We start from the raw sequence: 24,742 nt of genomic DNA, 5'->3' as shown, positions 1-24,742 counted from the left end.
GTTGCTATTGCAAAATAAATAATATATATTCATTTAAAGCTTTTACTTAAAGAGCGCCATTTTCTCTTCTGCATAAAGTATTGACTGCAGCCACACCAACCAGTCCTTGGTTGAACGAGCTCCAGTTTCCAACACAATATCCATCTTTTGCAAATGGTTTGCCCAGGTGCACAGGAAATTAGCCTGCTTTGTCATATGGAGATCAGTGCCTCTGCATCAGCTTTAATGTGTACATTTTCATACATCTCATTGTTATTTTAAGATTATTACTGGAAATCAGGGTGTTCTTTTAACCATAGCAAACAAAAGTCCTTTCACAATATTGGTTTTGGATCGATCAAACCCCCAAACATTGAAACTACTCTGGCGGAGGGGTCGAAAAAACGAGGCATGAAGCAAAATAAACAATGAAACCAGGATACGAAAAACAGAAAGTTCCTAGGTGTTTGCCTGTCTCCAAGCATTCCCCTTTGTCCACACAGCTTTGGTCCAAAAGGTGCAGTCTTCGGTCAGACTATGATCAAGTTCTGGTCAGCGGAGAAGCCGGGAGAAAAATGCCCCAGTGAGACTGGCCCCAGGCCTGAGGGCACAGCAAACCCCGACTGTCCCCGGCGCGTTGGTGGCGGGATGAGCATCACAGCTCCCAGACTCCGGACCCCAGCTCGCACTTCCGCCCCGCACCCCCACCCACGTGCATGCCCCGCAGCCGGGTTACCAGGCAACGGGCTGCCCCTGCGCGAAGCTACTGGGGCGGAATGCATAGGGGAAGGCAGTTGGGAGAACTTGAGCAGCAGAAATGAGTCCGGGTAAGAGTCCTAGAGGAGGGGCCATGGGAAGTGGACGAGTAGTGGAGGGTGCCCGGACCCGTTCACCCCCAAGGCTGGTCCCGGAGTGCCGACTTCCTGACTAGCAGCACACCGCTGCTCTCCCCCCCCACCCCCCGGGACTAAAGCACCGCCTCCATCCCCACGCCCAGCCTTTGCTTCCAGCAGCTGCGCCACCAGGTCCCGCCGCGCTGCGTGGCCCCGGCGCGCCCTCCCGTGGCCTCTAAGGGCGTCCGCGTCCGGAATCGTAAGGTTGGCCTCCCTTCTCCCCAAGAAACTAAAAGCCACCTATTATGGTTCTGTTACAGAGAAGCATCCGGAGGAAGAGGATGAAGTTGAGTGCGTTCTCCTCTCAGCGTCCAAGATCCTAAATTCCTCTGACCGGGTAAAGGAAAGTGGTGGCAGTGAAACAGGTGAAATCTCCAAGGCCAAGGAGTCATTGGGGAACATTATTAGAGAACATCCACCGGCAGTAATGTTTCTGCCTCTTACTACAGGCAAAGGGTACCCTTGTCTAAACCCACTGGCCCAAGAGGTGCACTCCCAGGACATAGGGACTTCCAGTAACTATTATTAAAGTACTAGGTAACACAGCACACCTACTTTGTGCCAGATGGTGTTCCAAGCACTTAAGTATAGTCATTTAATCATCACAACAACCCCATGAAGTACTACCATTATCCACATTTTACAAGTGAGGAAACTGAGGCACAGAGATTAAATAACTCCCCAAGGTCACATGGCAGCAAATGAGAAAACCAGTAAGTATTCAGCAGAATGGTGCCAGAGTCCAGGCCTTAACCATCATATTATACTATACTGCTTCTCCAAATATCAAATAAGAATGATATTTTGGACAGATGCTAAACAGATATATATTTTAACAAAAGGAACTACTTTTTACAGTAAATATGTGTGGACCACAGGATATTGTATAGGGAAGATATTTGAAATAACCAAAGAACTATAATTCAAGCTCCACATAAACCATGAATAAGATGTAAATACCCAACTAGGGGTATCATACTGAGAATACCGAAGTTGGACTCCCACTTCCTTGAGAGAAGCCCAAGGAGCCTACACACCTCTTGCAGGAGGCTGGTGGTCAGTGTGACATGCCAGGGAAGAGCAGAGCACTCTGAGTAGAAGGCGGTATCTAGAATGATGGGCCAAGTTAGGACCCCCGGTTGCCTAAAACCCACCTGTGACATAGGGGTGATCCGGACACAGAAGTGACATGAGGTCAGGACAGGATTTCTGCATCTTCATAAATCCAGGACCATCCCAAACACCTTGTCAAGCAAGGTCCCTGAAAGAAAAGCTAGAGCAGCCACATGTCACCAGACCAAAGACAGCTGGATGCCCAGGGACCACCCGTGTAAACATCTCAATGGAGGCCAGCAGGACAGTGCAATGACCTGCCAGCTGTCCACTCTTCTGTCCCCCAGCATCCATGAGGATATTCAGGCATCCTTGTGCAATCAGGAAACATGAACAGGGAGAAAGAGTCTTCACAGAGAGTTTAGAGGTTGCGTCAGCTCAATATTTACCTCACAAAGAGCATTTAAGGTGAGAAGAAACTGAGGTAATCTAATTTGGCAAGCTCGTGTGTTATCTAACATGAGTGAGATTTAGGACTCTGGGGAAAGATCCCAGCATAATAGAAAATGAAGTTACAGGGGCGCCTGGGTGGCGCAGTCGGTTAAGCGTCCGACTTCAGCCAGGTCACGATCTCGCGGTCCAGGAGTTCGAGCCCCGCGTCAGGCTCTGGGCTGATGGCTCAGAGCCTGGAGCCTGTTTCCGATTCTGTGTCTCCCTCTCTCTCTGCCCCTCGCCCGTTCATGCTCTGTCTCTCTCTGTCCCAAAAATAAATAAACGTTGAAAAAAAAATTTTTTTAAAAAATGAAGTTACAGGCAAAATAGTACATACACTTATTTAAGAGATATAGTTTATCTTGTGAAAGCATAGGGGCTCTAAGTGCAGGGTCTAGCAAGGGCAGGTTTTCAGCAACATAGATTCTAAGTCAAGGGCTGCCTTGGATGGCAAAATTAGGAGGTATGACTTTGTTCCCTCCCTTTTTCTGTTCTATCTACACCTTATTGTCACCGTGTGATCCATTCCCTGAGTACTAACCAACAGAATGTTGACCTGTTTGCATAATGCTGAGTTACAAGAAGCTGTGTAGTATTTCTTAGGTCTCTTTAATTTTTTTTTTTAATTTTTTTTTCAACGTTTATTTTATTTTTGGGACAGAGAGAGACAGAGCATGAACGGGGGAGGGGCAGAGAGAGAGGGAGACACAGAATCGGAAACAGGCTCCAGGCTCTGAGCCATCAGCCCAGAGCCTGATGCGGGGCTCGAACTCACGGACCGCGAGATCGTGACCTGGCTGAAGTCGGACGCTTAACCGACTGCGCCACCCAGGCGCCCCAGGTCTCTTTAATTTTAACAGAATAAGTGGTTAGCCTGTGTAACCTTTGATTTATTGGAATGGATAATGTGAAGGATATACTTTAAACTTCAAGATATCCAGTGTGTTGTTTTTAGCACCCCTGTTCTACCTAAGTCTTCATTCACTCATCCATTCATCCATCTAACAAATATTTTTAAGCAAGTGCTGTCCTAGGTGCTGAGGATCCAATAGTGAACAAAATATGCAAAATCCCTGCTCACATGAAGCTTACTTTCTGATGGGAGGAACAAAGGAGACTGTGTGTAAGATGGGAGTAAATCCCATGGAGAAAAGTAAGGCACAGAGGGAACAGGGGAGTATCGGACTGTCAGAGGTGAGTGAGAAGTGTGCATTTTAAATAGGGTGGTAGGAGACCTCACTGGGCAGGTCACATCTGAGCAAAGACCTGAAGGAGGTAAAAAGTAACCAATGCAGTTTTCTAAGGAAAGAGCAGTCAAGGCAGAGAGAATAGCAACTGTGCAGACCTTGAGGTAGGAAGATGCCTTGCATGTCTGAGGAACAGCTGGTGTTGGTGGGAGCAGAATGAATAAGGGGGAAGGGCAGAGAGGGATCAGAAAGGAAACTGGGGAGGAGGGCACTGTATTTCTGCATAAGGATCTGGGGGTTATTCTGCACAAAATGGGAAACATTAGAGAATCTGGAGTGGCCATTTCTCCCCTCCATTGCAATTGGAAGTTTTAAGTCTATCAAATCATCATCATGTTGTTACTAACCTCGTCTCTGTATGAGTGATTGAATACTTCTTGAGCATTTAGTATGTGCCATGCATTCTGCAAAGGACTTTACCTACCAACTAGATGCTAACTAGGGTTATCCCTCATAGCAAGTGTGTCGCAAAGCCAGGATTCAAGCACAGACAACCTGACTCTGTAGCTCCCGTGACAGTGCCTCATGCAGACAGTGTCACACCTCATTAAGGCTTTGTAAAACAGTTGCTTCTGGGAATGAATTTGAATTGTCATAGCAAAACCTCATATTTGAACCTGAGAATTACAAAGCTTTGACTACAGAGTATCTAACATCCTATATTACAGCATTACTATGCTGCATTGTAAAAACTCATTTGTTCTCCTTGGTCTGTTAACTGCAAGTATGCATTTAATACAGGCATATCTCAGAGATATTGTGGGTTTGGTTCCAGACCATTGCAATAAAGAGAATATCACAATAAAGTAAGTCAAATGAAAAAAATAAAATAAAAAAAATAAAGTGAGTCAAATGAATTTTTTGGTTTCCCAGTGCTTATAAAAGTTATGTTCATATTACTGTAGTCTTTTAAGTGTACATGAGCATTATGTGTAAAAAAACAATGTACATACCCTAATTTAAAAATATTTTATTGGGGCACCTGGGTAGCTCAGTTGGTAGGCATGTCAGACTCTTGATTTTGGCTCAGGTCATGATCCTAGGGTTGTGGAATCAAGCCCTGTGTTGGGCTTCTGCACTGAGCATGGAGCCTGCTTAGGATTCTCTCTCTCTCCTTCTGCGCCTCTCTACTGTTCGTGTGTGTGTATATACATATATATATGTATATACACATACACACACACATACATACATATATATATAAATACATACACACACACACACACACACACACATATATATGGCTAAAAATGCTAAACAAGTTATAGTTTATATATATGAATACCGAAGTTGGACTTTATATATAAAGGGTGTGTGTGTGTGTATATATATATTATATATATATATATATATATATATATATAAAAGGGGTTTTCTTGTTTTTCACTTCCGACACTAAATATATATATATATGGCTAAAAAATGCTAAAGCAAGTTATAGTCACAGATTACAGATCACCATAACAAATATACTAATAGCAAAGATTTTTGAAATACAGTGAGAATTACCCAACTGACACAGAGACACAAAGTAAGTGATGCTGTTGGAAAATGGCACCAATAGACTTGCTCGACACAGAGTTGCCACAAACGTTTGTGAAGCACAATAAATCGAGGGGTGCCCGTATATTGAATACGACATAATCCTCTGTAGGTTTCAGAATAAATTCCCCATTTCTCTAATCGCCTCAAAAGCCATCTCACTGATAACTATCTTTTCTTTTTTCTTTTTTTTTTTTTTTTTTTTTAGTTCATGTCTTTTATTAACCCATATACAATTACTTGTCTTTGGGTTTGTTGAAGCAGTAGGTCAGACAACATTTGCCATAATGTCTGTCAAAGTGGCTGGCTATAAAAACCCCAGCACCACATTCATTGGAAGGGCACTCCAACGAAGGCGACTGATTTTGCCATTCTCATCCACCTTATAGTATTTCAGGACAGCCAGTTTAACCTTCTTTCTCTTATGCTTACTCTGCTTGAGAGTGGTGAAAGACGGCTCCTTCCTTTTCTTAGCACCACCACAAAGTCTCAACGAGATGAAGTGGACTCCTTTTGAATGTTGTAGTCAGGCAAAGTACGTCCATCTTCCAGTTGCTTGCCAGCAAAGATCAAACTCTGCTCATCAGGAGGAATTTCTTCCTTATCCTGAATCTTGGCTTTCATACTTTCTATTGTATCCGAGGGTTCGACCTCAACACTGATGGTCTTTCCTGTAAGGGTTTTCACAAAAATTTGCATCTTGGTTCCACCGCAGATGGCAGATCAGAAAGGAAAGCTACGCACCAGCCCACAGGGTTTTCTTGTTTTTCACTTCTGACACTAAATATGGGACAGCTAGAGAATTTAATTCAATATAATATGATTACTATTTCTTGCATTCCCAATAGAGTATAAGCTTCTTCAGGGCTGGGACCATATCTTCCACTCAGTCTACATACCGCTCAATATTTCATGTTTAGCAAGGACTTAATAAATGATGACCTGTCATTGTGTTTCCTCTACAGTTCTTCTTTGGTAATTTCCCTTCCAATTCTAGAATCACATAACTCTATGTGGTTAAGTATTGCTGAATTCTAAGATTAGTTTTCCTTTGGAAATAAATAGTAACCAAAGTCTCTGAAACTCATTTAAAAAACAAAAACTTATTTTAATAGCCTTTAAAAATTGATAGGGGCCCCTGGGTAGCCCAGTTGGTTAAGCATCCAACTTCAGCTCAGGTCATGATCTCGCAGTCCGTGAGTTTGAGCCCCATGTCAGGCTCTGTGCTGACAGCTCAGAGCCTGGAGCCTGCTTCGGATTCTATGTCTCTCCCTCTCTCTCTCTCTCTACCCCTGCCCTGCTCGCACTCTCTCTCTCCTGAAAATAAATAAACGTTAAAAAATTAAATAAATAAAATTTGATAAATCCAACTCTCTGCCTATTCTCTATCTTCACTGAATCATCTGAACATTGCAGGGGAAAACCACTCACTTCTTAGTCATAACATGGATCTCAGTGCTATTTAGAAAACTACTTCCCCAGAAAATGCTTTTTCAAACCTTCTCCAAGATAACTATTTCACTCTTGTTTCCTTAATCTCCAAAACCTCTCACCACTACCTCTCAACTCATTAACATAATCTCACACTACATGAAAGGAAGCAATCAGACCCAAACTCCCTTCTTTCCTGCTCAAACTTAAATTTTGCTAACCTACCTGCTTCTCTGTACCCATATTATCTGCTGTCCCTCATTTCTTTTTCTTTTCAAGTTTTTATTTAAACTCATTTAACATACAGTGTAGTATTAGTTTCAGCTGTACAATATAATTATTCAACACTTCCATACATCACCCAGTGCTCATCACACAGAGTTGCCACAAACGTAATCTCTATCACCTATTTAACCCATCCTCCTCCCCTCTCCCTTTTGGTAACCATCAGTTTGTTCTCTATAGTTAAGAGTCTCTTTCTGGATTTGCCTCTCTGTCTTTGTTTTTTCCTCTTTGCGCCTTTGTTTTGTTTTGTAAATTCCACATATGAGTGACATCATATGGTATTGGTCTTTCTTGGACTTATTTCACTTAGCATAGTTTCTAGCTCCATCCATGTCCTTGCAAATGGTAATATTTCATTCTTTTTTATGGCTAATATTCTATTGTATATGTATACACCACTTTTCTTTATCCATTCATCAATCAATGGACACCTGGGCTGTTTCCATAATTTGGCTATCGTAGATAATACTGCTATAAACATCAGGGTGTATGTACCCCTTAGAATTAGTATTTCTGTATTCTAGGTAAATACCTAGTAGTGCGATTGCTGGATCTTGGGTAGATGCTAACCTTTTGAGGAAACTCCATACTGTTTTCCGGGGTGGCTGCACCAGTTTGCATTCCCACCAACAGTGCAAGATTGTTTCCCTTTCTCCATATCCTCACCAACACCTGTTGTTTCTTGTGTTGTTGATTTTAGCCTGACAGCTCTGAGGTGATATCTCACTGTAGCTTTGATTTGCGTTTCCCTGATGAAAAGTGATGTTGAGCATCTTTTCATGTTTTTATTGGCCACCTGGATGTCTTTGAGAAAATGTCTATTCGTGTTAATTGACCATTTTTAATTGGATTACTTAATTTCTGGGTGTTGAATTTTATAAGTTCTTTATATATTTTGGATACTAGCTCTTTATCAGATATATAAATATCTGAGATTTGTAAATACCTTCTCCCATTCTGTAGGCTGCCTTTTAGTTTTGTTAATGGTTTCCTTTGTTGTGCAGAACCTTTTAATTTTGATGTAGTCCAACAGCTTATTTTTTATTTTGTTTCTCTTGCCTCAGGAGACATATCTAGAAAGAAGTTGCTATGGCTGATGTCAAAGAAGTTATTGCCTGTGTTCTCTTCTAGGATTTTTATGGTTTCAGGTCTCACATGTAGATCATTAATCCATTTTATTTTTGTGTATGGTGTAAGCAAGTGGTCCAGTTTCATTCTTTTGCATGTTGCTGTCCACTTTTCCCAACACCATTTGTTGAAGAGACTATCTTTTTCCCATTGGCTATTCTTTCCTGCTCTGTTGAACATTAATTGACCATATAATTGTGGGTTTGTTTCTGGATTTGCTATTCTGTTCTATTGATATATGTGTCTATTTTTGTGTCAATACCATACTGTTTTCATTACTACAGTTTTGTAGTATAGCTTAAAGTCAGGAATTGTGATGCCTCCAGCTTTGCTTTTCTCTAACAAGGTTGCTTTAGCTATTCAGGATCCTTTGTGCTTCCACACAAATTTTAAGATTGTTTATTCTAGTTCTGTGAAAAATGCTTTTGGTAGTTTAATAGGGGTTGCAGTAACTGTGTAGATTGATTTGGGTAATATAGACATTTTAACAATATTTGTTCTTCCAATCCATGAGCATGGATGTCTTTCCATTTCTTTGTGTCATCTATAATGTCTTTCATTAATGTTTTGTAGTTTTCAGAGTACAGGTCTCTCACTTCTTTAGTTAAGTTTATTCCTAGGTATCTTATTATTTTTGGTGCAATTGTAAATGAGATTAATTCCTTAATTTCTCTTTCTGCTGCATCATTATTGCTGCATATAAATGCAACAGATTTCTGTGCATTGATTTTATATCCTACAACTCCACTGAATTCATTGATCAGTTCTAGCAGTTTTTTGGTGGATTCGTTCAGGTTTTCTATATATAGTATCATGTCATCTGCAGATACTGAAAGTTTCACTTCTTCCTTACCCATCTGGATGCATTTTGTTTTCTGATTGCTGTGGCTGGATTTCCATTACTATATTGAATAAAAGTGGTGAGAGTGGACCTCCTTGTCTTGTTCCTGACCATAGAGGAAAAGCTTTCACTTTTCCCCCATTTTGGATGATATTTGCTGTGGGTTTTTATACATGGACTTTATTCTGTTGAGGTGTGTTCCCTCTAAACCTACTTTGTTAAGAGTTTTTACCATGATTGGCTGTTGTACTTTGTCTGCATCTATTGAAATAATCGTATGGTTCTTATCCTTTTATTAATGTGATATTTCACATTGATTGTGAATAGTATACCACCCTTGCAACCCAGCAAGAAATTCCACATGATCGTGATGAATGACGTTTTTAATGTATTGTTGGATTTGGTTTGCTAGTATTTTGTGGAGAATTTTTGCATATATGTTCATCAGGGGTATTGGCCTGTAGTTCTCTTTTTCATGTGGTCTTTATCTTGTTTTGCTATCAGGATAATGCTGGCCTCATAGCATCATATCAGGATAATGCTGGCCTCATAGAATGAATTTGGAAGTTTTCCTTCCTTTTCTATTTTTTGGAATATTTGAGAATAGGTATTAACTCTTTTTTAAATGTTTGGCAGAATTCACCTGTGAAGCCATCTGGTCCTGGAGTTTTGTCTGCTGAGAGTTTTTTGATTACTGATTCCATTTCTTTGCTGGTTATCAGTTCAAGTTTTCTATTTCTTCCCATTTCAATTTTGGTACTTTATGTCTCTTAGGAATTTATCCATTTTTTTCTAGGTTGTCCAATTTATTGGCATATAGTTTTTCATAATATTCTCTTGTAATTGTTTGTATTTCTGTGGTGTTGGTTGTTATTTCCCCTCTTTTATTTGTGATTTTATTTATTTGGGTCCTTTCTCTTTTCTTTTTGATAAGTCTTGCTAGAGGTTTATCGATTCTATTGATTTTTTCAAAGAGCCATCTTCTGGTTTTGTTGATTTTTTTTTCTTTTTAGTTTCTATATCATTTATTTCTGCTCTAATCTTTATTATTTCCTTCCTTTAGATGGCTTTAGGCTTTGTTTGTTATCCTTTTTCTAGCTCCTTTAGGAGTAAGATTAGGTTATTTATTTGAGATTTTTCTTACTTCTTGAGGTAAGTCTGTATTGCTATAAACTTCCCACTTAGCACTGCTTTTGCTGCATCCCAAAGGTTTGGGGCCATTGTGTTTTCATTTTCATATGTTTCCATGTATTTTTTTTTTAATTTCTGCTTTGATTTCCTGGTTGACTCATTCATTGTTTAGTAGCATGTTGTTTAACCTCCATGTGTTTGTGGTCTCTTCACAAATTTTTTCTTGTGGTTGACTTCTAGTTTCATAGTGTTGTGGTCAGAAAAGGTGCATGGTATCATTTCAATCTTTTTGTATTTGTTAAGACTTGTTTGTGATCTATTCCAGAGAATGTTCATGTGCACTTGAAAAAAATGTGTATTCTGCTGTTTTAGGATGGAATATTCTGAATATATCTGTTAAGGCCATCTGGTCCAGTGTTCCTTGTTGATTTTCTGTTTAGATAATCTGTCCATTGATATAAGGAGGATGTAAAGTACCCTACTATTATTATCAATTAGTTAATTAGTTCCTTTATATGCCTTATTGCTTTTGTTGTTGTTTTGTTGTTATTGTTTTATATATTTGGGTGCTTTCATATTGGGTGCATAAATATTTACAATGATTGTATCCTCCTGTTGGATTGTCCACTTCATTATTATATAATGCCCTTCTTTGTATCTTATTACAGTATTTGTTTTAGAGTCTACTTTGTATAAAGTATCAGTATTGCTACTCCAGCTTTCTTTTGACGTCCATGATAATATGATAAACGTTTCTCCATCCCCTCACTTTCAATCTGCAGGTGTTTTTAGATCTAAAATGAGTCTCTTGCAGGCAGTATATAAGTAAGTCTTGTATTTCTATCCATTCTGACACCCTGCATCTTTTGACTAGAGCCTTTAGTCCATTTACAGTCCAAGTAATTATTGATTTATATTGCCATTTTACTTGTTTTGTGGTTGTTTCTGGAGATTTTCTTAATCCTTTCTTGTCTTTTTTTCATGGTTTGTTGATTTTAGTGACATATTTACATTTCTTTCTCTTTATTCTTTGCATGTTTATTAGTGCTTGTTGATATATACTTACCATTAGGCTTGTATATAACCTTTTCTGTAAATAGCAGTCTAAATTAAGTTGATGGTCATTCAAGTTGGAACCCATTCTTTTTCCCTCTTCTCCCCACATTTTAGTGATACATTATTATATTTTATATCCTTTGGTGTGAGTTCCTTGACTGATTTTTACAGAAATATTCATTTTTACCACTTTTGTGTTTTCTACCTTTATACTGTCACTTTTGGTCTCTCCTTTCCACTGGAAGAGTCCCCTTTAATATTTCTTGCAGGGCTGATTTAGGGGTCATGAATTCCTTTGGTTTTTGTTTGTCTGGGGAACTCTTTATCTCTCCTTCTATTCTGGATGATAGCTTTGCTGGATAGAGTATTCTTGGCTGCAGATTTTTCCCATTTATCTCTTTGAATATATCATGCCACTCCTTTCTCATTTGCAAAGTTTCTGTTGAAAAATCTCCCTCTAGCCTTTTGGGTTTTACCTTGTAAGTTAAGGACTTCTTTGTCTTGCTGCTTTTAAGATTTTTTTATCACTGTATTTTGCAAATTTAATTACAATATGTCTTGGCCTGCTTTCTGTTGATTTTGATGGGAGTTCTCTGTGCCTCCTGGATCTGGATATCATTTCCTTCCCCAAATTAGGGAAGTTTTTAGCTATTATTTCTTCAAATAAATGTTCTGCCCCCTTTGCTTGCTCTTCTTCTGGGACTCCTATAACATGAATGTTACTACATTTGATGGAGTCACTGCATTCCCTAAGTCTATTCTCATTTTGCACAATTCTTTTTTCTCTCTTTTGTTCAGCTTACTTTCCATTACTCTAAGTCATTAATTCAGTTCTCTACTTCTTCCAGACTACTGTTCATTGCATCAAAGGTGTTTCTAATCTTGTTTATTGGACTCTTCATTTGATTATTTTTTAACTCTTTTGTCTCTGTGGTAAGGATCTCGCGGTCTTCTATTCTTCTCTCAAGCCCAGAGAGTATCCTTATGATCATTGCTTTAAATTTTCAATCAGGCATGTTACTTACATCGGTTTCACTTAGATCTCTGGCCTTGGCCTTATCTTGTTCTTTCGTTTGGGACAAATCCTCCATCTTTGCATTTTATCTAAGGCTCTTGCCTTCTCTGTGTTAGAAAAACCAGTTATGTCTCCTGCTTCTGAAAGTAATGGCCTTAAGAGGCCATGTAGTGCCCAAGGCCTGGCACTTCAGGGAATGTCTCTGGTGTGATGCATACACTCTGCTTTTGCATTCTGGCTTCTCTATCCTTCAGTCCAGTCATCTGCAGAGGCTCTCCTTGCATGCTGTGGGCAGTGTTTGGTCCCTGGCCTGAATGTGGTGAGTTTTAGCTCACAGATGTGCTCTGGTCTGCTTGTGAAATGAGACCTGTCACCACCTCCACCAGAACTGAGACCCTGCAAAACTCTGTATTGAGACATGGTGTGGACAGGGTTTTGCACTAATCTTCTGGGGGAGGGACCCGCCGCACTGGAACTGAGGCAAGCATGTTTGAGAATGGAAGTTCCACTGAAGTGCAGAGGGGGTGGTACTTGGTGTAAGCAAGTTAGGCAGCTAGTGTCTGCACTGCACTGCTTCTTGCAGGTTATTCTGTGTTTATGCTGAAGGGTAGGAGGGGATGGAAATGGCACCGGCCAGCTCCTTTGTTCCTGGAGAGGTGTCTGTGAATGATGCCCCTCAGGGATGTGCTCTGAGAAGAGCAGATAAGCCCACTGTGTGCCCCACACGCTCTTCAGATTGCTACTTCCACACTGTCCCCTGGTTGTTTGTCTGCCTGTTCTCTAGATGCAGCACAGTGCTCTCTGGGCTCTATCCCAACCAAGCCTACTGATCTTTAAAACTCCAGGCTTTAAACCCCACTGGTTGCAAGAACTCATGGAATTCAACCCCTCTCACTTTCTAAGCCATTGGCTTTGAGGAAACATTCTCCTTATGAATTCCCCTGTGTGTTCCTCTCCCTTCTTTTTTAGCAACCATGTCTCCTTCCCTTGTATAGCAGCCATGATCTGTTTCTCCCCTAAACCACATTTCCACACTTCCTGTCATCTTCAGTGTGGCCTCTTCTCTCCCTTTAGTTAAGGAGATTTTTCTGTCAGTCTTTAAGTTGATTTTTGGGGTCGTTAGGATGATATGATAATTATTTAGTTGTGTTTGTGGGACAAGGTGAGCCTAGGGTCCTCCTACTCTGCCATCTTCCTGCTCCTGTTCTTGCTGTCCCCAGTTTCAATGGAAGAATTACCCCTGCTCAAAACTCATTTCCTCTTTATCAAAGCTCTCCTGGAATTCTCAAGTACTCAGATTCTGCAATTAGCCTCCCTCATCCTTCAGAATTACTCTTCTCCCTTTCTACTACATGATTCCAGCAGCAAGCAGGCATGTTAAAATCTCCCATGGTTAAAAAATTCTTCTTGACCTTCACATCACTTCTAACATGCATACACCCTATTCTACTAGGCACTCTATTTCTTTCCACAGTAAAATTCAAAAACAGCTGCCTATATTCAATGCCCACAAACCTTTACATTCCATTCTCTCTAGCCACTTCATTTGGGCATTTGTGCCTGTCACTGCACAGAAACTTCCCTTGTCTAGGCCAGTAGTGACACCTGTATTTTTCAATAGTGTTCATAACAATTCCCCTGAATCAGAGACAGGAATATCCCACTGCCTGTGGATGTCCACGTTGATGTCTAATAGAAAACTTAATTTTAACATGTAAAAAAATTTTCCCTAAAAAATCTTCCTACTCTATTCTTTTCCATTTTAGTAAATAACACCATCATTCATCATCCATCTGTTCTCACCAAAAACCCAGGAGTCATCCTTTCTTCCTCTCTTCTGGCTACATTTAATACCCCAGCAATGCTGCTGGTTTTATACCCAGAATCTATTCTAAATCAACCTATTTTTCTCCATCTTCCCCTCTGCCATTCTAGTCTAAGATACCTTTGTCTCTCACTTGGATTACTGCAGTAGCCCTGCAATTGCCACCTTATAACCCATTATCATGTGGCAGAGTGACCTATAAATGTTTCTTTTCAGATCAAATCATTCTTCTGATTGAAACCTTTCAAAGTTTCCCATTTCACTTAAAATAAAAGCAAAACCACTCGGGTTGGCCCACAAGTTCCTACATAATCTATTCCTGTCTCCCCCTCTCACCTCTAATCATACCGGGCTTCTATCTGCTCATTAAGCTGAGGCCATATTGACTTTATTTCTGTTCTGCAAACACAGATAAACATATTCTGCTTCAGGATCTTGCCATGTCCTCTGTTCTGAATCTCTTCCTATAGATATTCACATGGATGGCCTTTTCTTATCATATGGGAATCCCAGCTAAAAACTCATGTGACGAGATAGGTCTCTGCTAAGCACTATCTCCACTGCTGTCCCCATCCTCCCTGTCACATTAGCCTATCCTCTTTGTGTTATTTATCCCTATTTGTAAGTATCTTGTTTCTTTTTTTCTTTCTTTTTTTTTTTTTTTTCCTGTTCATTCTCCAGAATGGAAGCACCATGACCACAGGAGCCTTGGTTGTCTTATTCATTGCTGTGTCCTTAGTATTTACCTACAACAGAATACCACATATTGGACACTCAATACTTGAATGAATGATGTTGAAGGAATGAATCACTAAATGTGAAACAAAAAAGCTAAATCACTAACTTATAAAAATTATTCTAGACTTTCACATAGAGATTTTAGAGCCAAGGAAGATCCCAGACCTCCTTGCCCCAGCACCAAATGAAAAGATCAGTAACAACAACAAAATAGAAAACCAGCACAAACTTCACCAGCAGCACCTGAAGAAGGAAATTGGAAAATAGGGGCCAAAGATAAAAACAGAAGATGCTGGCAAGGCAAAGTACAGACTACCTTCTAACACTGCTTCTGACTTTTAGAATAAAACAAGTCAAATCCTGAAAATATTCATTAATGCCTCTCCCACTCCAAATGTGGATACAAAAAGAGGAAATACCTGTGTCTTCCTTTCTGCTGATTGGGGTTTGGGTGGGTACAGAGGAGCAGCTGGGAAGATAGATGAGTAAACCTGGACACTGATCAACAGGGGCTTACTTTGCTCTAATGAAAGAAGTTAGGAGTAGGGCTGCCACTAGCTCATGGGGTGCCTCTGTGTGGATTAGAGAAAGGTATATGCAAACCCAAATAGGGTACTGGTTAGCTGACTGTAGTGGAACATGGGACACATTTCAGCCCACATACATCTTCTGGCCAGGAGCTCCTGTGTAGTGAACAACCTGTATGGTCTTATGTGGCAGTCCTAGTTCCAGGACTCTGTACTGAATTAAGGAAATAATCCCAATCAAGAGAATATCTCCTTAGGGTAACAGGATATATCTCCTATAGATTTCTAAGTAGTCTCAGAGAATAATAACAACAAAACAGCAGAGATCACATCCTCCAGCAAAGGCTTCACACAGCTCCAAATGATCTCTCTTACCCCAGACCTCAACACCTAATTTTTAGGCTACAGAAAATGGGTAGGAAAACACACTGGCCCTAAAACTGTATCTCAGAGGAATAGACCATTGGACTCTGGGAAGGATGTCAAGAGAAAACATCTACATTATGTCAAAGAAAACAAATTCTGAGCAGAGCTGCTCAGGTTACACTGACCTACATGAAAAGAAGCAACCTGGTAACTGCAATCATACTGTGGTCAAAAAAGAAGGAAGAGGTGAAGGGAAGCAAATATATGTAGAACCACTATATGAATCCCACATTCTTTCTTTAAAAACTTATATTTGTTATATCCCTTCAGTAAGTCTCTAAATTTATTTTGACCCAGTATTTCTTACTTGGTTTTAGCAAAAGAAATCCTGTACTTTGCCTTGAATTTGCAAGTCCTCCTAACTGAAACAAAGGAAATCTATGCGGAAAAAGGAGGCTGGCCCTACTGATGCAGAAAGGAGATGGAATTTTGGACAGTAAATCCATCAAGAATAAAGTTGAAGGCTGAAAATATTTACAATAATAATGTCCTATCTTTGTGTTTAGCTCTGTGGAAATCATAGTCACATAGCAAAATGTAAAACATCATAAAACATCACAGTGTGAAAATAATATAATGAGCAAATATCATGAAAAGGAGGAAGTAAATGTGAGAGCAAGTATGCTAATTTTCTCATCATTTACTTCCTTTCTTGGCAGGGAGTAACTCAATACCGAATACAATGGAAATGAATGTTATTTAAAAAATAAAAATTCCAGGGGCGCCTGGGTGGCGCAGTCGGTTAAGCGTCCGACTTCAGCCAGGTCACGGTCTCGCGGTCCCTGAGTTCGAGCCCCGCGTCAGGCTCTGGGCTGATGGCTCAGAGCCTGGAGCCTGTTTCCGATTCTGTGTCTCCCTCTCTCTCTGCCCCTCCCCTGTTCATGCTCTGTCTCTCTCTGTCCCAAAAATAAATAAACGTTGAAAAAAAAAAAATTTAAAAAAAAAAATAAAAATTCCAATCTCTTAGTCCTTCTTGTGATATATTTCCATTAGCTCAGAGAGATCTCATAGGAAATAATCTTTCATGTAGTGAAAAAAATTTGAATACTAGTGATAACTTCAACTATTTGCAGTTTTCTTTATTCTCTTAAACATAAATGTAATACCACTTATCAAAGTAAAATGTATAATATCCCACTGTTCTAAAATCATTTCTTTTTTCCTGCATATATGCATAGACAGCTGACTGAAGGGAGGGTACCTAAAATTCATAACGGTTAATTCTGGGCAATGGGATTCTAGGTAATATATGCTTTTTGATTTGAATTTTTATCTATTTGAGGTCATTAGAAGTTGTCCTTGAGTCTGAAAAAATTGGGGGTGCCTTGCTGCATTAGTCTGACCTCATCTGAGTTTGGTTGTTTTTTTTTTTAATGTCTCTGAGATAAACATTTCAGACTACCATTTTATTCCTAGTAAGATGCAAAGTTCAGCGATATCCAGAGGACTCGCTGTCCTTCTCTGCCTTCTGATGAAGGTGGGAGTCTTTAATTGGCGAAATGGCTCCAGGCTCTGAACCAGAGTTGCTCTCTCAGTGATGAGGGCCAGATGGCAGATAAGAGGGGTGCCTATACTTTGCAACCAGCTCCTATGACATCTGGTAGACTGTCATTTGAAGGAGAGATGTGCTGACCTCTTTTAAAACCTTCTCTCTCTCGGGGCACCTGGGTGGCACAGTCGGTTAAGCGTCCGACTTCAGCCAGGTCACGATCTCGCGGTCCGTGAGTTCGAGCCCCGCGTCGGGCTCTGGGCTGATGGCTCAGAGCCTGGAGCCTGTTTCCGATTCTGTGTCTCCCTCTCTCTCTGCCCCTCCCCCGTTCATGCTCTGTCTCTCTCTGTCCCAAAAATAAATAAACGCTGAAAAAAAAAAAATTTAAAACCTTCTCTTAGGGCAGAAATTGTCATCCTAGAGGATAGGATAACTATCATAACTCTCACTTCATTTGGAACACTGAATATTTTTAAAAGTCTTTAATAAAAATTTACAAAGCAAGCTAAAAGCCTATTTGGATAAAGAAGGATGTATGTCAGGAAATCTGCAGTTTATAGTCTCTCCTGTTACAGATCTATAATCTATTTTCTAGGAAGGTATACATAGATCTTTATAGTACCTTGCTTAAAGGCATGACAAAAATTATGCTTTGTTAATACAATTTGTTTTCCATGGTAAGGAGGAAAAACATCACATGGCCATTTCACAGACAGAGACTTATACAGTACTTTGTGAAAGGTCTCCCATAACAGGATCATTAGTTGTTTTTGGTTTGTTTTTTTTTAATGCAGTTTACATTGCAGAAACAAAAATATTTGTTTTTGAGAGTTCCAAGTTTGGCATTACATGTTAATGGCCTATTATAAAAGTAAAACCATGGGAATGCAAGCTGGTGCAGCCACTCTGGAAAACAGTATGGAGGTTCCTCAAAAAATTAAAAATAGAACTACCCTACAACCCAGCAACTGCACTACTAGGCATTTATCCACGGGATACAGGCGTGCTGTTTCGAAGGGACACATGCACCCCCATGTTTATAGCAGCACTATCAACAATAGCCAAAGTATGGAAAGAGCCCAAATGTCCATTGATGGATGAATGGATAAAGAAGATGTGGTATGTATGTATGTATATATATATATATATATATATATATATATATACACACACACACACATACATATACACATACATACATAATGGATAAAGAAGATGTGGTATGTATGTATGTATATACATATATATATATATATATATATATATATATACACACACACACATACATATACACATACATACATACACAATGGAGTATTACTTGGCAATCAAAAAGAATGAAATCTTGCCATTTACAACTACATGGATGGAACTGGAGGGTATTATGCTAAGTGAAATTAGTCAGAGAAAGACAAAAATCATATGACTTCACTCATATGAAGACTTTAAGAGACAAAACAGATGAACATAAGGGAAGGGAAACAAAAATAATATAAAAACAGGGAAGGGGACAAATATAAGAGACTCCTAAATATGGAGAACAAACAGAGGGTTACTGGAGGGGTTGTGGGAGGGAGGATGGGCTAAATGGGTAAGGAGAATTAAGGAATCTACTCCTGAAATCACTGTTTCACTATATGCTAACTAATTTGGATGTAAATTTTTAAAAATTAAATAAATAAATAAATACAGAAAGAAAATAAAACCACTATTTATAACCTCCAGAAGGCATTTTAAGTCAAGCAAAAATTATTTGACTTTATTAAGTGACTAACATTGGGTTCTTCCTAAGGTGAACATCAAACTTCTCATTATCTCTGTCTCACTATCCAAGAAAGTTAGGAGGAGGCTATTTTGCATCACAATTGTTTAAAAAAAACTTAAGAATTAGATCACATGGTTTTTCAATTTTGCTTTTTAGAATATGGCTGCATATCGGAATCAGAAAATCAAATCCAACCACAATCAGCATTGAAAGTAAGTTCATTTTCATTTCATCTTATTTTCTCCAAATACCTATGTAAAGGCTGATCTTTTTCAGAATAAATATTTCCTAAATGCACATGGGTCTTCCACAAAAATCTCCATGAAAATGGATTGGAGAATTGGCAAGAATGACTAAGAATGTGAGTCCTCTGACCCTCATGTGATCCTTTCTGGAAATAGGCAACTTTGGGGGATACATATAAAAAGAAATAATAACAGTTTCAAAACTGATCAATTTCATACCATGTTTGTTATAGGCCCTTCAGCATCAACTGGAATCATTTCAGGCTCTCCGAATACAGACTTTACAGAATGTTAGCATGGTATGTTTCTTTTAATCTCTATATGGGAAATAATCAAACTTAAGATACCACTCCACATTTGTAAGCTAATGATCATTATCCAACTGATTAGTTTATGTTAGAATATAATAAAAGGTGGGGCGCCTGGGTGGCTCAGTCGGTTAAGCGTCCGACTTCAGCTCAGGTCACGATCTCGCGGTCCGTGAGTTCGAGCCCTGCGTCAGGCTCTGGGCTGATGGCTCAGAGCCTGGAGCCTGCTTCCGATTCTGTGTCTCCCTCTCTCTCTGCCCCTCCCCCGTTCATGCTCTGTCTCTCTCTGTCTCAAAAATAAATAAACGTTAAAAAAAAATTTTTTTTAAATAAAAAATTTAAAAAAAAGAATATAATAAAAGGTTACAAATATTCCAGGCTCAAAATTTGTTTGAGGGGAACTATTTCTGTTACAGTTGAATTTGGGTCAACTATAGTCAAAAAGAAATAGTACTCACCGATTTTTTAAAAACATATATGTTTAAAGTGCTACCTATATACAGTCTACAAATAGGAACTCTCATTATAAGTGATGTGAAATCTAACTCAAACTGACTTAGGGAAAAAGTGTACTTGATTAGCACACATAACTGAAGAGCCTGGGAACGGTTCACCTGAGAATGGCTTAATCCATATGATAAGGACTTATGTCATAAGGAACAACTCTCCTTATTTTGGTTCTGCTTTCCACTGTAATGGATTTTCAGACTTCATGTGGTAGCAAAAGAGCTGCTAGAAGTTCCAGTCTTTTATCCTTCCAGATTCCAGTTGGAGAAGAGAAGATGCTTTTCTCTCTTAACAGTTTTTCCTAAGGTTCTTGGCCTGACTTGGCTGCCCCAGATTGGGTCATATGCAATGCCTGAGCCAATCCCTGTTCAAAGGGAGGCAGTGTTCTGACTGGTTAGCTCTCGGTCACATGCAGCTGGAAGTGGGATCACCAAAGGCTCGTGGGACTTTATCCAGAACAAATAAGGGACAGTATTTACAGAGGATAGGGTATGGATACTGGTGGTGCTTAACACAACACATATTCACTAAAGACCTAATATAAACTTCATCCTAATATTCTTGTACTAAAAGCAACTGCAAGGAAATGGAAAGAGAAGATAAACTCCTCCTGAGTGACAGAATGGATTCTATTCTGATGACACAGATCAAAAAGTCTCTGCTTTATTCAACAATGTAAAACTCAAGCATCCAAAATTACTTGAATATTGTTCATAAAATTTTATTGCTTTACTAAATTTTTTCTGTTTATCATATAATAAAGGTATAATTTTCTTAAAAATTCCTTTAATAACAGATTATAATAAATTACATTATATGAATGAAAAGAATTTTTATGTGCAGGAAATTTAAAGGTATCATAATATCTGTTATTGCTATACATTATAAGTTTCTAAATCTGAAATCAAATTCTAACATGATCAATTTATCTTTTAAAGGTACAGTCCGAAATCAGTGAAATCTTGAACAAAAGTATTATTGAAGTAGAAAACCCACAATTTAACTCAGAAAAAAATCTAGTATTCGGAACACGCCTTGAAAAAGCTTTGGTATGTTATTCTGTTCAAAACTACTTCTCTATTTAGGTACTTCAAAAATGTTACTACAACCAGTTTATCTTCCCCTTTACATTCTTACCTTCTTCGTGGGGCAAATGGACTTTGTGGGGCCGAGGAATACCTAAAAGATTCCCAAGTAAACTGAAATACAAGGCAGGTTTTTTTAGCGTTTCTATCCACTTAGGAATTGTTCTACTTTTAGTAGGATTGACCTAGACCTGAGGTGAATTCCCTAGAAACAAGCTGGAACAAGAGTCACTCTGTCTACGCTGATTAGAACTCGCATTTCTAGAATAGTCACAGCCCTAGAATCATCCAAAATAGGAAATGCAAAGGTTGACCAACAGCCCAGAAGTGGAAATATTCATTTCCCTTAAACTACCTACTGCATTTGACCTATTGCTTCTGTCTTCCCCATCGATCTATGATGGCCTCTTGAAGGATTCTAAATTTCTATTTCTGAAATTGAGGGGTTGGCCCATGTATGTCACCCTCTGAGGAAATAAGCGCAATTTCGAAGCAAATTGTGAAGACCAGAGTTACAGATCTCAAAATAACTGTTGTTAGATTTTTCTAGAGAAAATTAATCATATTTGTTAGGTTTCTTTGCTGTAGAAATGGATAAAATGTTCATTTTGGTTATAAAAGCAAATCCTCCACAAAATATTTTCTTGATTTGCTGGTCATGTGGCAAATGATAATACATTTACAGTGTGCTTTTTATTGTCACTAGCCTATAGAGAATCAAGAAGAAATCCTTTCTATGGAGAAAATTCATCCTTTTGAGGAGTCTAACGCTATTCATTCAATGGAAGAAAAATTCAGCAGTGATAGTGTTAATAGTCTCTCTCAAGGTATAGATATGACATCCCAGATAAATTTCAAGGACGTATTAACTCTGAGAACTTCAACAGACAATTCACCTTCAAACATAATTATGAATCCTTCAGAAAATTCTGACATGTTGAAAAATTATAGTAATCTTTATAATTTTCTACCTAATGTACCTCAAAATGTGATGTCTCAAGCTGATACAGTAATTCTGGATAAATCCAAAATTACTGAGCCTTTTCTCAAGCACAGATTTTGTGAAAACTTAGATGATATCTGCCATTCTATCAAACAAATGAAGGAAGAGCTACAAAAGTCACATGATAGAGAACTGGCACTTACAAATGAACTTCAAACTTTAAAAACTGAAAGAAATGTTCCAAGCAATGGTAAATATGAACTGTCTTCAATTCACAAAGAAAAAAATAATTTTATTAAGGAAGAAAATATAGAAAGTAACTTAAATGAAGATATGAAATCAAAGAGAATTTCTGAATTAGAGGCATTAGTAAACAAATCACTCCCACTCAGGGAAACAGTGTCAAAATTCCATGTGAATTTTTGCAGGAAATGTAAAAAATTATCTAAGAGTGAAATACACAGGGGAAAGAGAAATGAGAAAAACAGTAAAGAAATTCCTATCACTGGCAAGAATATTACAGGTTTAAAATTCCATTCCAGAGCTCTAAGACATACACTGCCATTCTCCGACTCAACAAAATATGAAATAAAAGACAAAGAAATGCAACCGTTAGTAATAAAACAAGGGCCAATAATATTTGAAAATGAGAAAACATCCAAAGTCAATTCTGTTACTGAGCAGTGTGTTGCAAAAATTCAGTACTTACAGAATTACCTAAAAGAGTCTGTGCAGATACAAAAAAAGGTAACAGAACTGGAGAATAAAAATCTAACCCTTAAGACCAAAATAAAACCTCTTGTCTTTACCACACAATCTCTAATACAGAAAATCGAAATATATGAAAAGCAACTTAAGAATTTGGTTGAAGAAAAGAACACTATTCAGTCCAAGTTAATTAAAAAAGAAGAAGATGGTAAAGAATGTCTTAAAGAATTGAAAAAAATAATTGGTAAATATAATGTTCTCATAGGACAAAATAAAACTCTAGAGGAAAACAACAATCAACTTTCTTTGGAGAAGCAACAAATGATAGAAACATTAGATCAACTAAAAAGCAAAGAACACAAAACTCAAAATGATATGGCCATGGTCAATAATGAAAATAATCGTATGAGTATAGAAATGGAATCAATGAAATCAAATATTCTATTGATACAAGAAGAAAAGGAAATGCTAGAGAAAAAGACATACCAGCTTTTAAAGGAAAGAAGCTCGCTTGAAAATGAACTGAAGGAAAACCAACTAGAGATAATGCAGCTAAAAGAGAAGGAAATATTGGCAAAAACTGAACAAGAGACACTTTTTCAAATAATAGAAACAGTTAAAAATGAAAAACTTAATCTCGAAAAAACATTACAAGAATCTATTGCTGCTAGACAAATGATGGAAAGAGAAATTGAGAATATTCAAAAATACCAATCTACTGCAGAGGAGAATTTTCTGATAGAAATTAAAAATGCAAAATCAGAAGCAAGTATTTATAAGAATAGTTTGTCAGAAATGGGCAATGAATGTGAAATGTTATCAAAAATGGTAATGGAAATTAAAACAGATAATCAGATTCTAAAAGAAGAACTAAAAAAAAATAGTCAAGAAAATATAAAATTTGAGAATAGCATCAGTAGACTTGCAGAAGACAAAATACTTTTAGAAAACTATGTAAGAAGTATAGAAAATGAAAGGGATACCTTGGAATTTGAGATGCGGAATCTTCAAAGAGAATATTTAAATCTCAGTGAAAAAATCTGTAGTCAACAGAGTGACCTATCAAAAATGGGTTATATTTCAAGAAGAGAGAAATTCCATTTTGAAAAGTATGATATTTATGAAGACATTTCTGGCCCTAGGAGTAGGCCTTTGGCTCCTGATTTGAAAGGTATGTAATATTGTGGTGGATTAGTAGAGACGTGTATAAGATTTTTTTCACCTACTGGGCACTAGCCAGAGTTCAGTAATAAGAAGGAAACTTTTAAGATAAATACAATTTAGTCTTATAAGATGTGTATCCAATTTATTATACAGTGGAATTTAGGAATTTTGCTCTTTTGATAAAAGTCATGTTGTTATTTTACTTATATTATTTCTATACATTGTATATGCACAAAGCAGGGAGCAAGATTTTTTATTTTGTTTTCTGAAGTATACTTGGCACTCCCACCTTAAAAAATTCTTTTTTTTCCCCAGGAAATCCAAGTCAAGTGTATCAATTGCTTCCATCCAAGATATGTAAATAAATTTCTAAAATGATTGTTTCAAAATCCTTTGTCCAGTCCTTTTTTCCACAAAATTGCTATAAATTCACTTTTATATAGGTTTATAATTACCTTGTAATTGATTAGGGTAATTTTTAATTAGAAACTGGAATTAGGTATATATTTTTATATTGTGAAGAACTGTGAACAGCCTTGAGATTTTACTGAACTTGTAAGCTAATGTTAGTCTGACACAGTTTCATGGGTTCCAGTGGAAGACATGAAAGTCCTGTGTCAGAGATAAAGGACAGTTTGTTACAGCAATAGCAGTAGCCAGAACACCAGCACTTTCGCGTCGATTCTCCAAGCCCCAATCCCTATAGGCAACATGAAAAGGGTCACACAGCAGTAGAGGAGAGAACTCTGAGTTTCAGGAAACCAAATCTTTCATGAGTGCCGTAAGCATGTCTGCCCTTTGCTCTTGATGGAAACATTACCTTTATTATACAGGAAAATTAGCATACCTGCCCTTGCTTCAGAAGACACTATCTTTAGCTTCCAAGGCTGATTACGATACAAATACACTTCTTGAATTT

The 24,742-nt window shown here is 38.2% G+C and overlaps 1 protein-coding gene and 1 pseudogene across 1 annotated transcript; one reads left to right on the top strand and one right to left on the bottom strand.

Moving 5' to 3' along the window:
• The first annotated feature begins 516 nt into the window (after positions 1-516).
• On the top strand, positions 517-24,070 carry CCDC110 (coiled-coil domain containing 110). The gene is made up of 6 exons (XM_030314447.1): positions 517-806; positions 993-1,237; positions 19,020-19,075; positions 19,342-19,407; positions 20,862-20,972; positions 21,715-24,070. The coding sequence occupies exons 1-6, from the start codon at positions 517-519 to the stop codon at positions 23,836-23,838; spliced, it is 2,892 nt and encodes a 963-aa protein (XP_030170307.1). The 3' UTR covers positions 23,839-24,070.
• Positions 5,392-5,954, bottom strand: LOC115511795 (annotated as a pseudogene).
• Positions 24,071-24,742: the final 672 nt, after the last annotated feature.

Source organism: Lynx canadensis, chromosome B1, assembly GCF_007474595.2.
Source record: "Lynx canadensis isolate LIC74 chromosome B1, mLynCan4.pri.v2, whole genome shotgun sequence".
Taxonomy (NCBI): domain Eukaryota; kingdom Metazoa; phylum Chordata; class Mammalia; order Carnivora; family Felidae; genus Lynx; species Lynx canadensis.
The sequence above is the reverse complement of the archived record's forward strand: the minus strand, read 5'-3'. Positions and strand labels throughout refer to the sequence as shown.

What these genes read in the sequence shown, in the direction of transcription:
- CCDC110 (XM_030314447.1), top strand. Translation starts at nt 517, where the DNA reads ATGATCAAGTTCTGGTCAGCGGAGAAGCCGGGAGAAAAATGCCCCAGT. An exon ending in AAGTGGTGGCAGTGAAACAG is followed by an intron (nt 1,238 to 19,019) that starts GTGAAATCTCCA and finishes TTTGCTTTTTAG; the next exon opens with AATATGGCTGCATATCGGAA. An exon ending in AACCACAATCAGCATTGAAA is followed by an intron (nt 19,076 to 19,341) that starts GTAAGTTCATTT and finishes TGTTTGTTATAG; the next exon opens with GCCCTTCAGCATCAACTGGA.